The sequence below is a fragment of the Boleophthalmus pectinirostris genome, unplaced genomic scaffold (assembly GCF_026225935.1).
Source record: "Boleophthalmus pectinirostris isolate CB_2022bp ecotype Guang Dong unplaced genomic scaffold, ASM2622593v1 HiC_scaffold_1, whole genome shotgun sequence".
Lineage (NCBI taxonomy): Eukaryota > Metazoa > Chordata > Actinopteri > Gobiiformes > Gobiidae > Boleophthalmus > Boleophthalmus pectinirostris.
The window spans coordinates 20804120-20821220 of NW_026570970.1; the positions used below are offsets into that span (position 1 = coordinate 20804120).

The 17101-nt window shown below is 37.0% G+C and overlaps 1 protein-coding gene across 3 annotated transcripts; it reads left to right on the forward strand.

Annotated features, from left to right (window-relative positions):
* Positions 1 to 3136: 3136 nt before the first annotated feature.
* On the forward strand, positions 3137 to 17073 carry ppp2r3b (protein phosphatase 2, regulatory subunit B'', beta). 3 transcript variants are annotated; one of them, XM_020936242.2, is made up of 15 exons: positions 3137 to 3242; positions 3886 to 4269; positions 10901 to 11086; positions 11259 to 11362; positions 11773 to 11875; positions 13021 to 13095; positions 13168 to 13254; positions 13343 to 13499; positions 13763 to 13811; positions 14234 to 14323; positions 14389 to 14564; positions 14869 to 14987; positions 15060 to 15166; positions 15321 to 15362; positions 16336 to 16470. In XM_020936242.2, exons 2-14 carry the CDS (start codon positions 3913 to 3915, stop codon positions 15337 to 15339), a joined length of 1629 nt encoding a protein of 542 aa, XP_020791901.1. In that variant the 5' UTR covers positions 3137 to 3242; positions 3886 to 3912; the 3' UTR covers positions 15340 to 15362; positions 16336 to 16470. The 3 variants fall into 3 exon arrangements, with proteins under 3 accessions (XP_020791901.1, XP_020791900.1, XP_055003782.1); XM_020936241.2 differs by lacking the exon at positions 15321 to 15362 and having other exon boundaries at positions 16336 to 17073; XM_055147807.1 differs by lacking the exons at positions 3137 to 3242; positions 3886 to 4269; positions 15321 to 15362 and adding an exon at positions 5403 to 9446 and having other exon boundaries at positions 16336 to 17073.
* Positions 17074 to 17101: the final 28 nt, after the last annotated feature.

A 17101-nucleotide genomic window follows, 5' to 3' on the forward strand; every position in this document is an offset into this window, starting at 1 on the left:
ATTATCACAATATGAAGAAAAAAAGTGATGATCAAAATATTGCACATAATACTGTGATGTGTTGCTCTTTTGTAAGAACCAAATACATTTTAGCAACAATACTTCTTTGTTAAAACACTACTTGTGGTTAATATGAAATACATCTATTTTAATCTTTTCTAAGAACCAAATACATTTTAGCAACAATACTTCTTTGTTAAAACACTACTTGTGGTTAATATGAAATACATCTATTTTAATCATCAAAACAGTGAATATGTCAAGTGTATTGCATAATCAAGTTTCCTTACACTATATAAGCAACAGAATTGTAGTGCGGTCAGAAAAAATAAAGCTAAAAGATACCAAAAATAGTCTTGCCAATATATCGAAAAAGCAGCTCACAATAACAATATTGTATCACCGAATTTAGCATCATGATATATCGATTGCACACCCCTACCACTTTCTACAACCCAAAATTAAATAAGCCTATGTGAATTGAGCACAAAAGCAACACTGAGAAGCTGTTTCCAAAAAAATTAAGGTAAAAAGGGACTAAAGGCTGAATTATGAATATAAATAATTATGCATCTGGAAACCATTTCTACAATTTTTTTTTTTTTTTTATCTGATTAAATATAAGAACACCTTTGAAAAACAATTTAAAATGCCAACTTATACAATTCTAGTGTAGTGTTTAGTCAAACAGCTGTTATAAATTGAATATTTCCTCCCTATGCTCAAAACATAATGTACCATTGACGTTGTAATGTCATAAAAGTGAGCACAAAGAAAGCCTTTTTGACGTGACGTTCAGCACAAGGTTCTCCTCTAAACCTCTTTCATTAATATGTGATGAGAGTGAAAATCTCCAAAGGCTGGATAGGCTGAGGCATTGTTTCTCTTTTAAAGTCATCTCACATGGAAGGCACAAGCTTCAGAGCGCAGTGATGTGCCTAATGAAAGACGTCTCCTCCTCTGTGTCTTGGGTTGGCTTCGTGTATTAGAAATCTAAATGTTGACTGAAGATTTTATTCTGTCTGTGATTTTGTTCAGGAATGAAAAGTAAAACTATGAGAAGAGCTAATCAGTATCCCAAAGCCATTTTGGGAAGGAAAGCATTTGGTCTACACGACAATTTATTTGAAATTCATATCAAACACGAGAATGTGTAACTCTTTGATGAATGCATTGCTGCTCCAAAAATGTGATCCTTCTTTTTTTTTTTTTTTCAAAATTTTAAATGTGTCATTACTGAAAATCACACTGCGCTGTATAAGAACAATATATACACAAAGGGGTACAAAAAGGAAAATTGGACAAATTAGTACAAAGCCATAGACTCCTAATATATCCTAATAACTTTTACACATGTACTCTATTACCGAAGGGAAACTTCTTTATACGTTTTAGCATACGACAATTAAGGGGAAATGACCAGGAGAGCCAAGAGTACATATTATCATACATTTAACATAATTTAATCACATGTAAAACTAAAAGAAAAAGTAGCCAAAATATTTGAAATTGAAATGCTCCTAAAATCATAACATGGAGCATCCAACTGTTTCAGTTCAGTTTGCTGTTAGACTATTAGATCTGTATCATTTTAGGAATCTGTGCTGTCAACTAACAGCACTAAACGCAGAAATAAAACTTTACAAGAAGCCAAGAGAACAAAGTTGTTTGTGAACTTAAATACTCCCAAACAACCTTTTAACACAACCATAGCTTATTGCTTATTCCTCCATGCGAGCAGTGTATGGTATGGTCCAAGTAAGTCTCTATGGTGCACAGCAGCAACAAAACACTTTTAACTTTATTTACTCTCCTTATTAGAGAAGATTGCTTATCACTTACTTCACAGAGCACCCATATAGCATAGCTGACAGCAGTAAGGGAATGCCGAAGCCATGATCTCCTCACTAACACTTTCCTACACTAACCAGCTGTCCCCCTGTGGTTTCAGCTCCGTCCAAACCTTTGAAATGTCCTTCAAGGCATAAAAAAAACAACATGCACATTGCTTTGGGTAAAATCCTATTTGTACACTGTAATTACACTTTGAAAAGTTGCAAAGTTTAAAGTTTCAAGATCTTCACTTTTTCACTGCTCATCTCTGATATTGATTAGGCTCTAAACACATGTATGGCTCGCTGCTGGAAAGAACAAAGAGGTTTTACTCATTACGTGCTGCGCCTAAGTCGTCTTTGAATGTTTCTGATATGATTTGGTGGTGTTATCAAGGGAAGCAATCAGAGAAATTCAGTCAATAATTTTCACAACCACGCAACAACCTGCAATTTGCTCTCAAGAAAAAAGCGTTTGTTGTGCAGTTATTAATAGGATTTAGCCTGAAAAGTATCCCTGATGTCCATTGTGATGAAATACAGCTTTAAGGCTCTATCAAATAGATTAAGTTTGTGCAAAAATAACAAATGCTGTCAGGGAATATTCATTTTCTCAGAAATAATAACACAATTAAGTCTTTAAAATGAAATTCCATATTTTATATGTATTTTACTTTAAGTTGAACAGATACTGGTATTGATTATTATAAATGTAGAATAATGTGAATCTCAAACACCCACTTAAGTAACTTTGACTGAACTTACTTGCGTTGTTGTTTTTGTTAATTGAGGAAATAAGATACAAACAGTACATACAAACATCAAGACTTCGGTACATCTGAAATCAAAAATTATAACTTACCCCATTTGTGCAGAGCTTTATATGGGGAGGGGGCAAGGGCATCAGATACAGCAATTATCACTGATACGTTTATCATACTGCTATGCAGAAAGAAAAAAAAAAACATTAATTGTTAGTAAAATTATGAGTAAAACTGTGTGCAGGAAATTAGCAAATTTTGACAGTTAATTTGCTAAAATGCTAATTGCATTATTATAATTTTTTTTTAAATAAATAAACAATTGCCATGTTGACTGTGAACTATAGTCACACAACACATCATAAAATAATATAATGATAAGAAACTTACTTATTATTCGCATTTCATTGACTGTGAAATGAAAAAGAAGACTTGAGTGAAAGTGTCCGTCCCCCGGCCAAACCCCCATGTTTTCCCTCCACGTGCTGCCGCTCTTGTGAGGTCTCGCGATATGATGTTTCCACGGGAACGCGATTCGAGATTCAGAAAAGTTACGCCAGGAAGACACTTGTCGGCGTCTACCATAGACTGTATACACATCAAAATCAACAGTGTAGTGGATATGTCTTTATTTTGTTAATCTCTCTCTGTAAGTAGACGCATTTGCACATCATCGCTGTATGTGTGTTAGCTATAACGGACTTGTTGATCCCTTTACTGCTCCTCCTAGCTCCTGTTTGAAAACAGCATAGCATCATAGCGCCATCAGCTTGTTCCTTGTTTAATTTCAACTATAATGTAACTAGTACAGCTACTTTATCAGCCTTTTCGACTCGTAATACGAGTTTTAAATTTTCGTATTGGCAATTCCGGGTTCAGAGTGGGCATATTTTCTCTTGCCTGAAATATATTGATGTTTTGGCTTCGCGCTAAAATTCAATAATGTTCCCAAAACCAGGTCATGCACAGTGAACACAACAGATATTTGTGTAAACGTGGTAAATATGTAACGTCACTTAACATTTACATATTTAACTGGGCTTATTTTTATTATCAAGTGAGCGAAAATACAAATCATCCACCCATCACCAACATGGCAAATGCAAATGTTGTGGTCTCATGTTCTGTCTTATTTATTTATTTATTTAAATCTACAATATAGTATATTTGCCTGTAAAATGGACAATTTAGCCTATAGAAAAATGATGTGTGCTGTGGATATGTAGCTAAAACTAACTACTACTTACTCAAACAGTTCTGTTTTTGTTTTTTTGTTTTGTTTTTTTTCTCAGACATTCCTGTATCTACCATTGATCAAAATGCCATCTCCTCAAATCCTTCAGCCAGTTCTGAAGATGAAGGTGGATGAGCTCTTTCTTACCTGGCTGAGTGAACCTTCCACACAGTCAATGCTAAAGGACTATCTCCACCTAATCAAAAATGGCCAATACACTGAATTGTGCAAAGATGCTTGTGTTGATCAGACGTCATTGTCATTAACTGAAAACAACAATGTGGCCTGTAAAAAGAATCAAGCAGAGAAGAAACCTGCTCCCCTCAGCACTGCATCTAGTCCCCCCTCTGCCACCACAACCCTGCCCTCGGGAAGTAGCGCCAACACAAGAGTAACTGGGCCTAGTGGAAGAATACTTCGCAGATCAGTCAGCACAAAAAAGGTACCACTCACACACAATATATACGGCATATTCAAGAAACCATCAGAAGTAAAAAGCTTACATTCAGTTTCCCTCTCATGAACTTATGCAACATTTATGCAAGCTTTAACTAGTTTGGTAGGTTATTAGGGTATATGGCTTCAAGGCTTTGTGAAATATTGAATTAAGGTGTGTCAGCTTCACTCAAGGTCGTACTTACCTTATGTAACTATGAACTTTTTAAACTAACCAAACTACTAAATTGTGGCACTTGTTTGCTTTGTATTTGCAAAGCTATAAATTACCTTTGTTGTGGACGTTTTATATTGTGCGGTTAATTTTGATTTGAGTGATTGTTACTATGTTACTCAATATTGTCATTATGTGTGTTTCAATGAGGAATTCCTTTGATTGAAGGATTAATTAAGTAGTGTTGATTGAAAGGTTTTACATTGACATAAATGAGACTGGATTAATTTCAGCACTTACTGAGGATATAATGGTAAGATTATCACAGAATGGATTGCCGAGTTGCTTATAATAAAAGAAACTTTGAATAGTCATGCTCCTGTCCAGACATTAGTCACTGTGGAAGTTTATTTCATATAAATAATGATATGGTTGAGCTACTTTCCCTTTCCTTTAAAAGCATTGGTTAATTTGATGTAAGATCCTCTTTTGCTTGTAATCCTGTATTTGTTTGTTAAATCTAATGATTGATTAATGAATTATAAGGAAGGTAAAAATAAATGATACAAGACCTGTTTTTCCACTCTAGTGCGTAAAAGAATAAAGAAAGTATAAACTGGATTTATTGTTGACAATGGTGTGTGTGACGATAGTGCACATGAGGAAACAGCTGTTTGCACATGCTGGTTGGGAATTTTCCTTCTCCTGCTTGTTGACGTGCTAAACGATGGCACGAGAAAGGGCACAAATGGTCACTGATAAATCTCGGTCTTCAAAGTTTCAAATCAAGACCCAAGGTTGTGTGTGGAGCTATAAAGCAGGCAAGCCGAATAACACAGTATCAGACTTATATTTATTTGGGAATAGGAAATATGTATTGTAATATGTAGTATTTTAATTAGCAAGGAATTGTAAACTTAACTTCTGCCATAAGAAAAGAAAAAGATGATCAATAGCTTGTGAATCATTCAGAAGAGACTAATCTTATTATTCATACTGAGAAAACCTGGCTGCATTTGAAGAGAATGTATGCAGAGTCCCCTTTGAGGGTTTTTCCAATGCATTCTATTACATTCACAAATCAGCTGGCTTAGAGGCAAAACCAAAATAATCTTTTTTTCATTCTCTTGTGTCTGACATGATAGTTTTGACAGATTTGCATAAACTTTAGAAATTCATTTCCACGTCTCTTTTCTTGCAGTGATCTTTAGCCCTCGTTTCAACCCTGTAACCTCTTATTAATGTAAAGCAGCTGCTGAATAGCTCATACCATATGATCCACTGTGACGTGGGTAGTGGCACGCCGCCATAGTGTCTTTTCATATTAAGGAGATTGTGACGTGGGATAAAGTAATACTGCTATTTTAAGACAACAAAATGAACTCTTGCATATATGCATTCTTCAAAGGATTAATGAAAAATCCGGTGTATGTTGCTGTGATGCTGCTTGGAACAGCTGGTCTGACTTTGACATCAGAACCCGTTATAGATAGCTCTGCCTCCCCCGCTGCGGGCATGAGATACCCAGAACTGTGTTGGTCAGATGAGGTGGGGCAACACTCCAGACTCTCAGTAATTTACTCTACATATTCAACTTGTAAAGCCTGTCGTTAAAAGAATATTCAGTCAAGAGATGTTATGCTTACAGTAAAATCAGTGTGTGAGATTGTTGGAGTATTTTGCTCTGGGCCAGTTGCCTGACTGCCTCACCATGCAGCCTAAAACAAAAGTAGAAGAAAAGCAGAATAAGCAGGCCAGTGTTGATTTGTTTATTTTTGCCAAAACATTGTACATGTCAGTTTCATTTGACTTTAGATGTATTGTATCCATAAATCAGGAGATGCTTATCTGTATGTAAAAATGTCCATTTGTTGTTTTATATTGAATAACTACCAGGAAAGATTGGAATTCATAAACCAGAGCTTGATTTGACCTCGTTCTTCTTTTGTCCTTAAAGTTCTTCTGCAGAATATTTAGTCATCACATGGCTTATATTGGAGCTATGTTAGGCATGCTGTTATTTATATTAAAATTACCTATTTATATGCTGCCTAATTTGACACATCCTTTTGCAGTTGGGAGCCTGTATTCCTGGAGGCCTCTGTTTATAACAGCCTGGAGGGAGCCAGAGACACGGAAGCTATTTGAAGAAAGGGCCTAGGGTCACTTTATCAGTTGTGCGACCTCTTGCTAAGTGCTAAAGAGCTTCTTGTGAGTTATTTGGGAGTCATAGTCCACAAACTCAGACCTTGAAGTTAAACTGAAATATCCACTCTGTTTTAGGAGTACAAAGAGTTCTTTTGAGTATTGATTGGGTTTGTTTGTCATGTGGACTGTGATCACTTTATCTGCTATAGGTTTGCGTAATGGGGCCATATCTTCTTCTGTCTTTGTTCTGACTCGTACCTTTACTTGTGATGGATAAGAAAAGTCTTCTTTTTTACATGAACTCTTCAGCTCTCCATTGTCACCTTATGCAAGATAGCTGGTAACATCTTGTTCTGCTTGTTTAGTTTCCAGTGGTCAGGCCTATTTCTAGCTCATGTTCAAATCAATTCCAAATCCTGGTTTTAGACGTCAGATTGTGTTGGATTGAGTCAGAGCTTTTTGGATTGTATGCTGCTGCTGCTGCTGCTGCTGCTGCTACTGCTACATGTGGCTTTGGTACTCCATCTGGCTCTAATCCAGATATGAGAAACCAGCAATAAGAATACTGTTAATTATTGTGTGGGGGGGTGTAGTAATTCTTTAATTTCAATCTTTCATTGATCCTGATACAACCCAATACATTGGTGCGAATAAATCCATGATATTGAAAGTAAGATTTTATTTTAAGATCTCTTGTTTTAGTAAGTAGTACTGTATAAAGTTTAGTTTTGTAGAGTTTAGTTTTTGTTATTAACCATTAAGTTTTCTGGAAACCAGTCTACCAAGATAGTGAAAGACTGAACCCCACAGTTTGACATGTTATGTAATACAGCGGACACCACACATGTTTCAGGGTAAAGCAGCTTTAACTGTTTGCAGATTAGATGTTCTGTAGCCAAGCTCAAGGTCTCATGGATCTCTGTGTGGCATGATAAATTAATAAATACATTTAAAAATAATAATTTTCAATGGATGCCCTTAGTAAATTGCTAATTGGTAAGTCTAGACCTCACTACATGCTCTAAAATACATGTAGTTCTTGCATTAGTTTTGATACCATATCAGTACTTTGATTTAAGTATCTGCCACATCTTATTAACTTATTTTAACCAATACCAGTGTAGGGACAGAGAATGGCATGTTTCCCCCAAAAACACAGTTATTTATAAAAAAAAATGGAATGTCTAACTGTCTACAGGACCACATTGTGAATAAAAGTTGTGAATAAAATAAAATAATTCAAACAGAATGGTGCATTCTAGGCTAGAATCAGCCTGTAAATAGTCTTATTGCATCTAATTAAAGGCCCAAACAGGCGGAACAAATTTCTTGTAACTGATACCTGATCCAGCTAATTTGTTGGTGTCATTGCATCCCTAATTAGTTTAGCAGTTTAAATTTCTGTTTGTTTTCTAATTATGGCCCAGGCAAAATATACAAATCTATATCTGAATTGTTTAGCTCTGCTTTCAAGCATTTTAACATTCCCCTTTTTATGTAAGATATTAACATATTTTACAGTTGTGTGTTACCTCATAATTATTTAATTACACAGAAACCCTGCAAATGACACAATGCCACTGCTGTCTCACCATGTGATCGTCTGGGGGTATTTTTGCTCTGGACAGTTGTTTGTTTAAACTGATGATAAATAAAAATGTAACATAAATGTTATATTTGTGCATTCTGCAGCGTATCAGGTCTCTGCAGAGCCCTGAGTGGATGATAACAGGAACTTTGTATTGACCAAAACAATGGAAACTTATGACACTCTCATATACAACTATTGACCGTCTTTAGCAGCAAAATTCAATTATATATTTCTGCATAAAAAGGCCAGGCACTTCCAGTGCATTAGGTCTGTGCCTTTATGGGAAATAGCTGTAATTGGGGATCGGAAAGTTTGTTTGAGCACTAAAGATAAACTCTTGTCTCTCCTGATCTAATTTCTTAGGTTGCCTAAACAGTGTTTGGCATAGCTTTTAATAGACACAGACTTGTTCACTCATCATTCTTTCAATTTGACATGTCCCCCCTCCCCCTTTGCCATCAACTATAATAAGATGTGGAATGTCTTGCTGCCCAGTGGAAAAGACAGGTCAATTTAGAAACAAAACAAATACTTTAAATTGTATGGATCTATATGGTCACATACAGACATTTGTTACAATTATTGCTTCTTGTAGAGGAAAACTAAATGTTACCCTTGCCCTTTTGAGCATCTTTTACCGACACTGTTAGCAATTGTCTTTTTGTGCATTATTTTGTTTTTATAACATCTTTGGTGATTAGTGAATGTCACTCAGTTTATCATCTGCTGGCTCATGTGGTGGCCAGGAGCTGCAACAACAGGTCTGTCACTTTACATAACCTTCTATGAGCAGTGAGGAATGCAAACTGGAAAGGGCAGATCACTTGCTCTCACCCCTCCCACCCCTCGCGCACACACAGAGTCCCAGAGTGCGTCAGTCCTTATCTCCCTAGCCGCTCTGAAGCCAGGGCTCCGGACGTGTGTGTGCAGACAGCTGGACCGAGCAGGCAGAGCCCAACTCTACACATGGACAGCGCAGCCTCAGTGGCAGCTGCTCTTCTGTTTTAGGAAGCTCCAACTCAGACAGAGCACAAGGACAAAACTTGGGACATCTTCTTGCTCTAGCAGTGATCAGTGCACCCAGGAGAAACCCACTGGATTGAGTTTGTTTATGTTTCTGGTCACGTGAAGCGCGAGGATGAGGATGAAGGAGCTCTCCCTACGCCAGGACCCCGACCTGAGGAAAGAGTTGGCCCAGTTGGCCCGAGGTTGTGACTTTGTTTTGCCCTCTCGCTTCAAGAAAAGACTCAGAGCTTTCCAGCAAGGACAGGCAGGTGCTTCTGTGTCTTCCTCTTGGTGACAATTCCACTTGTGTATTTAAGTTTGTTTCTAATATGCAAATGAGGAGGTTGAAAGATATTCGAGATATTCTTTTCCACTTACTTGTTATTCTGCATTGTTTCTTTTCTACCTCTCTACTTTGTATGTAGAGAAAGTGAGTAATTTAAGAGATGCAGTTGCTTTGATTCTGTCCTTTTTAAAACTGTATCCTTATAAATGTGCAGTATGTCATTAAGCACGGCAATAGCACAGGTTGCTAGCATTTAGCATCACACCAGACTGTGAGATAGAAGGGGGCCGGGCAGCAGGATATGTTTATGTCCATTTATAGCCATAGCTGACACCAACACACAAGGGGTACAGATCTGCAGCAATTGTTACGCAGATGGTTTATAAGCTCACAAAGTACTCTATAACATTGCACAACTATCCAGGCCAATGCTTTCTCTTATGTTAAAGTCACTTGTTGTTTGCTCTTTATGTCTTGCACCTGCTCAAGCTGAGTAAACCCTAAAAAGTGAAAGGAAGAGTAGCTCTATATAATACACTAATCTTCTTAACAACTGAAAAACAAACAAAATTAACTAAAATAGATATACTGATTTAATATACCAAGAATAAAATAATAGGATGTATCTGTATTTTTTTTATGTTATGAGGATTGCTACTTTTAGTTTTTGAACAATATTTTGGTGCTATTCCACTCATCACAATTGCCCTGCTAGATACTGCGGGGTAAGGCAGAGGCCCAGTTGCTGTAGTAGGGCCTTGGCATTACTTTTTTGAACACACACCATCAGTGAGACACAAGTGAGCAATATTACCTTGAGTTGACTGACATTGCTTGTTTATATTTATGGTAAACTAAGCTGCTTAATTATTTTTAATATAAATTACTTGGCATGAGCATTGCAAATAACTTGTCTTCCACAGTTCAGTTAGACCTGCTATTGGACTGTAATGAGATGTGTACAAATCTTCTAATTGTTGCCTGTTGCTGCAGACACACATTCTTGTGACGGATTTTATTGTAGTCCACAGATTTATCATGTCTTTATTTTAAGAAGAAGAGCCAGCCCAGTACCAGGGCTGAGAGTTTACAATGATGTCTCATACTGGCATAAATAGAACAGAGCTGCCCATTGACAGTGGTGACATCCTTTGAGAACACTCTGACAGAAAGAGCTGGGGACTTGTGTCTGTACTGTTTACATTCATTGTTTTATTTTTATTAATTATTCTTGATATTTGAAGGTGCACTCAAGTGGAAACAATATAGCTTTTGTATTTGTTATCAAGATTAAGATAAGGCCTTGATTTCTTCACCTATTGTTTACTCAATTGACATGTAGTTATTTTGTTAATAGAATAGTGGATACTTGTGGTTGTACTATAATTACATCTCATTTGTTTGTATCATCAGTGTAGATTATCTGTTTACAGGCTCAGGTGAGGACGGAGGAGCCAGTCACCACAGCACTGAGTGAAAGCATTCCAAAGTTTTACTTCCCTCAAGGCAGGCCTCAAGCCAATCTCAACATCGACAGCCTCATTTCTAAAATAGAGAAAACATTTTCTCAGTTTTCGAATGAAAGGGCCACCATTGATGACATGGGCCAGGTCGCTAAGGTAACAGTTTGATTTGTGACATTGACTTGTTTAGTTTTCATTTATTCAACTAATGAAATATGTTAGTATTTACTAGGAAAATATTCTTACTATTAAAAACAGTTTTGCCTATCAATAATATGTAAATGTATTTACTACAGTTTGATAACTTGCCCTCTGTATCCTCCCTCAGGCCTGTGAGTGTCCTCTCTACTGGAAAGTGCCATTGTTCTGTTTGGCTGGAGGGGACAGGACCGGCTTTGTGTCTGTTCACAAATTCGTGGCTATGTGGAGAAAGTAAGAGCCACTTTTCTTCATTGTAGCAATGCCCACTAACCCCACCAATACAATCAAACTTCTCCACTGGGTGCAAAATCTGCCAGATTTTAGCTTTGTTAATTCCTATGTATGCTTGATATTATTGTATTACTGAATTATTATGCAGAATGCTAGCTCTAGGCATGTTCTTGTATTAATGCAAACCTCCAGAGAGCTTGGCCAGCAGAGCCTTTCACTTGAGTTCATGAGCCAACAGTCTCATATAAAAGACCACAATCATCTCCTTGATTTTTATAATTAGCCAGCTATGATCCAGCATTGTAATTTCTGAATACATTAAGCCTTCACTGCATTTTTATTTTGAGAGCTATAAAAAGGCACAGTAGGAAATAACCATGCTAACATCTGTTCTGCCTCACCTCCACCAGAACGCTGCAGACCTGTCATGATGACGCCTCTAAATTTGTGCACCTCTTGGCCAAACCCGGCTGTAATTACCTGGAACAGGACGACTTTATTCCATTCCTCCAGGTACGAGTAGCAGTGTGCCGCTGAACTTGGCACGTGTGTGGCAAAACTGCCATGGCTTTGGTGGTCTGCACTGGACTTATTTTTGTGTGGCTTTGGTTTTTAATTTTGTGGGCTACATCAATAATGAACTGGACAGAGGAGACTTCTCTTGAGATTTAGAACAGCTTTCACATAGTAAAGATGTAGTTTCCAGGCCTTCACTTGAACTTTTTTGTATGTGCAGGGACAGTTTTTATAATATCTTATTGAAAAGAGAAATCTTTGTGGTAAAATTAAGGTACAATATTGACTGATTGAGTTATTACCATATTGATAAAGTTAATTTACAATACAACTTCACCTTCTAAAACTGCACATCAGAATCTTACAGTGTGCTGCCCTGGCTGTTTGTACTGTCATTGTATTTGACAGGCTGTTTGTGCTGCACCATGGCCCCACCCACACCTGCCTCACTTTCATGCTGGCAAAAGCGGCAGGCTGAACACTACACGTTAGCATAGCTGCTGAGATGCCTTGTGACGCTCACTGTTTAATTTGTTAGCTTGCGTTCAGTAAATAGCTTTTGACTGTTTTGATGAATGAAAGGAGGATTGCAGTGGAGTAGATGTGACTGTCCCTGCCTGTTTCCTGTGTGCAGTGATTTATGTGTTTCTCTATGATTTAATTTCTCGGCACTAGAGTCAAAAGGCACACTGACCGCCCCCAAAATAAGGCCTTCTAATTCTACTGCCACCTCCACATTTGTGTCAACAGTTTTCCCAGAGCAGAGAAGTGTGATTTTTGCATAATGAAGAACGGGCCCTTGTATTAAAAGATAGGATAAACAGTAACAGTGCAGTCTGTATGTAATGTATGATTTGATGTCACATTTTAATATTCCACTGAAAATATGTCTTTGTTTTGTTTTCTTCCACCAGACCAGTCTTTCGATCTATGCTATTTAAAACATAGAATGGCATCTAGTGCAAACAACAGTATAATATATTTTATTAGCCAGTTTGTGTTTGCTTGGCCCTTGATTCTTCTCTAAACATAACTGCCTTTTGTACAGTTGTTTTCTGTTGAGAACTCTGACTCAGTGTTTTCTTTACATTTATTTGTTATGGAAATGCTGGAGACAGGACCTGACTTATTTCTGTTTGCAGGATGTGGTGAACACACACAGCGGCCTAGCTTTTCTTAAAGAGGCACCAGACTTTCACTTCAGATATATCACCACAGTAAGATCAAATACTCATGCATTTTTTATATTTATCTCAGTTAAATAAATGTGCTTAATTTCTTTTTCTTAGGTAATACAAAGGATATTTTATAATGTAAACCGGTCATGGACAGGAAAAATCACAGGTTACGAACTCAGAAAAAGTAATTTTCTGCAGGTGATTTTTTTTTAAAAACATAATATTTATTGTAACAAAATGCTTGGCAACATATTTACAACAACAATTATTACATTTCCTTTGGCAGAATGTGGCTTTGTTGGAACAGGAAGAAGATGTAAACCAGCTGACGGACTACTTTTCCTATGAGCACTTTTATGTCATTTACTGCAAGTTTTGGGAGCTGGACACAGATCATGATCTCTATATTGACAAAAAAGACTTGGCACGACATAATGACCAAGGTATTCAAACATAAGTATAAGAACAGCTATAGCAAATATGCTGCTCACATCAAAAACCATGTTAACTTTTAATACAGCTTTGAATTAAGTTTGAGAAATATAAGTCTGTTAAATAATTTATATTATATTATATCTTTACTATTACACAAACTGTGACACTAACTCGATGACTTGAAAGTGTAGAGAATGAAGACAGGATAAGGGATCAGGAAAGGAGTTGATATGCTGTTACGTTTGTTAACTTTATAATTTCTATTTTGCAGCTATTTCTCGTAAAATGATTGACAGAATATTCTCAGGGACAGTAACAAGGTAAGATTTATTGGTTTAATTAAATTTACCTAAATTGGTTTTATTTGATTTTAAATTATTTAAAGGTGCATTGTATAACATTTCTGGTGGAGGGCCCATCAAATACTTTTCTCCATGGAGATGTTATTGCTTTCTCTGGAATGTTTCACAGTATGGCTTTAAACCTTTCCATCTTCTTGGTGACCAAACCAAACCAGATTACAGGTCAGATCTGTGGAGAGGCGACCCCGCTCACAGCCACAATGTCTGTTTTTTTGAGCTATAAAACAACCTGTAATTGAATATAAGTTAGAGCTGTTTGTTATACTGTGGAACATGCCAGACAGAGCAATGACATCTCCATAGAAACAAGCAGGTGATGGGTCCTCAACCAAAAAGTTACACAGTGCACCTTTAAGTAGCAACGCATTTGTTTTATTCAGAGACAGACAGGTGTACAAGGAGAGACGACTAAGCTACGCAGATTTTGTTTGGTTTCTGCTCTCAGAGGAGGACAAAAAGACAGAAACAAGGTATTTCTCTAGACTTTACTGTTAAAGATGATGCTGCCTCATTTCTCACACTAGCTTCTCTCCAGTATAGAATACTGGTTCCGCTGCATGGACCTGGATGGTGATGGGGTGCTCAGTATGTATGAGCTGGAGTATTTCTATGATGAACAGTGTCAGAAACTGGAAGCCATGGCCATTGAGCCTCTTCCCTTTGAAGACTGCCTCTGCCAAATGCTCGACCTTGTCAAGCCTGAGGTCAAAGGTCAGAACCCATTTTTGTTCACACTCCTACAGGCTCCACTATTCTCTCTTTGGCCCACACAGGAACCTCCTTAACAAATTCCCGTAACACTTAGCTGGAGCACTGACATTAGGAGACACAAGTCTAAAGTGAGGTACACATGCTTAGAATTCAAAGCTGCAAGAATGTGGCCCCCAGTCGACCTGGTGGCCCGCTGTACCCATGTGTACTGTAACATGTAACAAGAGCGAAGGCTACTTACCCAATATGATAGGACATATGCTCATGTGCAGTATATTATTCTAACATTTTTGTATTTATTCAGAAAAGATCACGCTACGAGATTTGAAGAGGTGCAAGTTGGCCCATATATTTTTTGACACATTCTTCAATATTGAGAAGTACTTGGAACATGAACAAAAGGACCCATTCTCTGTTATACGGGTTTGTAACAATACAATGACCTTTTTTAAATGATACGCAATTTTTTTTATGCCGTATGTTATTGTTTTGAAGGAGGTGGAGTCTGATGGCCAGGAGATGTCTGACTGGGAAAAATATGCAGCAGAGGAGTATGATATTTTGGTTGCTGAAGAAGCAGCCAACGAGCAGTGCAATGATGTGTAAGTTTTGTTATTAAATTCACAAATGCAAACAAAAATCAATCAAATTTGTAAAGAAATACTCATGTCTACTTACTGGATTAGTGAGACTGGGTGTCTGTAGGAGTCAGTGATAGATGAAGCTGTTGACAGGTATGTTGTATGACGGTTTTAGGAACACCACTGACTTCTAAAGGAAAATTGTTAACCAGAGCAGGTAAGGAAGGCACTCAGGGAACCACCCGGAATTAAATCTGATCCTTCTTTCTCCTGGGAATGTCTAGTCCTAAATCCACTCAGGGTTTCTCACAATCCCTCAGATTAATGTTGATGTTTAAATCATCTTTGGTGTCACATATTTGATCTTTGCTTGCAATTTATTTTTCAACATTTAAAGAGTGGGTATTATGCAAAATCAACTTTTTGTTAACATGGTAACATAACATGGTAGTTAAAGCTGGGTTTCAGATGACATCTCATCATTCTATAGGACAATATTAATTACTACAGATGGGGGGCAGCTAAAATTAATATTGTGAAAATGTTAAATTATGTTGTAATACAGTGAGTTCTAGGGTTTAGTCACTAAATGAAAATACCAGGTTCAGCATATGTGAGTTTACCTTTCAGATATTTTATGGTAAAATACAATGTAATCAATGGTGGAATCAGGCCCTTGCCCACATTTGGGAGTATGACACCATGATCGAGAACATGAAAACAACTAATAATCTAGCAATGTGTCTCGAGCACTATATGGGCACTATTCAAATGCTCCTTACAGTTAGGTTGTAGATCTTGGACAGGCTTGTACTGCTAAGTCTACCCACCCAAGCTCCTGCACAGCAATTTTCCATAAATATACAAAAGCATGATATAAAACAACTTGACAAATCTGATGGGATTTGCGGCAGTTTCATTAGCTGATTGATAGTGTTCTGAAGGGGGATGATTCAGCATAGGGACACATATAGCCTTTTCAAAACAATAAAAGGTAACACAGTGATCTAAATGTTGTATGTTAGCAATTAATACCCCATAGAAGTGTAATACCCACTCTTTAAACTTTGGAAATAGGTTTTTTTGCTGCTGCCATTGTTGATCCCTTCATGTGGTGCCCCTCTGTTTCTCTCCTGGGTTGATAAGCACTTGCTCTGTGTACTTATATGAGATTCCTTGTTTCTGTTTAGATACGACAATCCCTTGCTCATCTCCAGTGAGCTGGGATTCACAAAGAGACACTTCTTTGAGATTCCCAGTCCGCACGGCGATCTGGATGACTATGAATACGATGATGACTTTGAATGACCAGCACTGCAGTAGTATTTTCCCATAATTCAACTGGGCAAAATGGACACTTGTCAAAACAAAGATGTACAAGGTCAAAACCAGTACAAACACATGGTTATAGCAGCACATGATTTTTAACAGTTCTGTCGACAGTTTGGATAATACACAAATGCCTTGTATTTCATTGTTTCAAATCTTGCTCACTACTGTTTGGCTTACATCTAATTTTAGCTGTGAGTTTTGTGCCACAAGTGAATTACACTGACATAAGCTAAGCCATATTGTTACACACTAAAGTTTTTTATTTTATTTTATTTTAGACACAAACTATGGCACACATAATAGTTTGAGTAAATGGCCGTCATTGGTGAATAACACATTCCAATGATCAGTAATCCGCAAATAAGTCAAGGAACACTTTATATTGTACAGAGCCATATTTATTTTGTCATGAAAGAGTGTGAATTGTTTTTTGTTTTGTTTTTTTTATTGTAAAACAAGTATACTTGTAAATAGTGAGTGCGTAGTGTTGTAAATGATTTTAACTTTTCTATAAAGTACTTTGTACTTTCAAGAACAAAAGAAACAGTTAACATTTTTCATTGGTTTAAAAAAATAAAGTTATGTTAATTATAAAATTTCAGTGGTCAGACAATCTAACTTTTC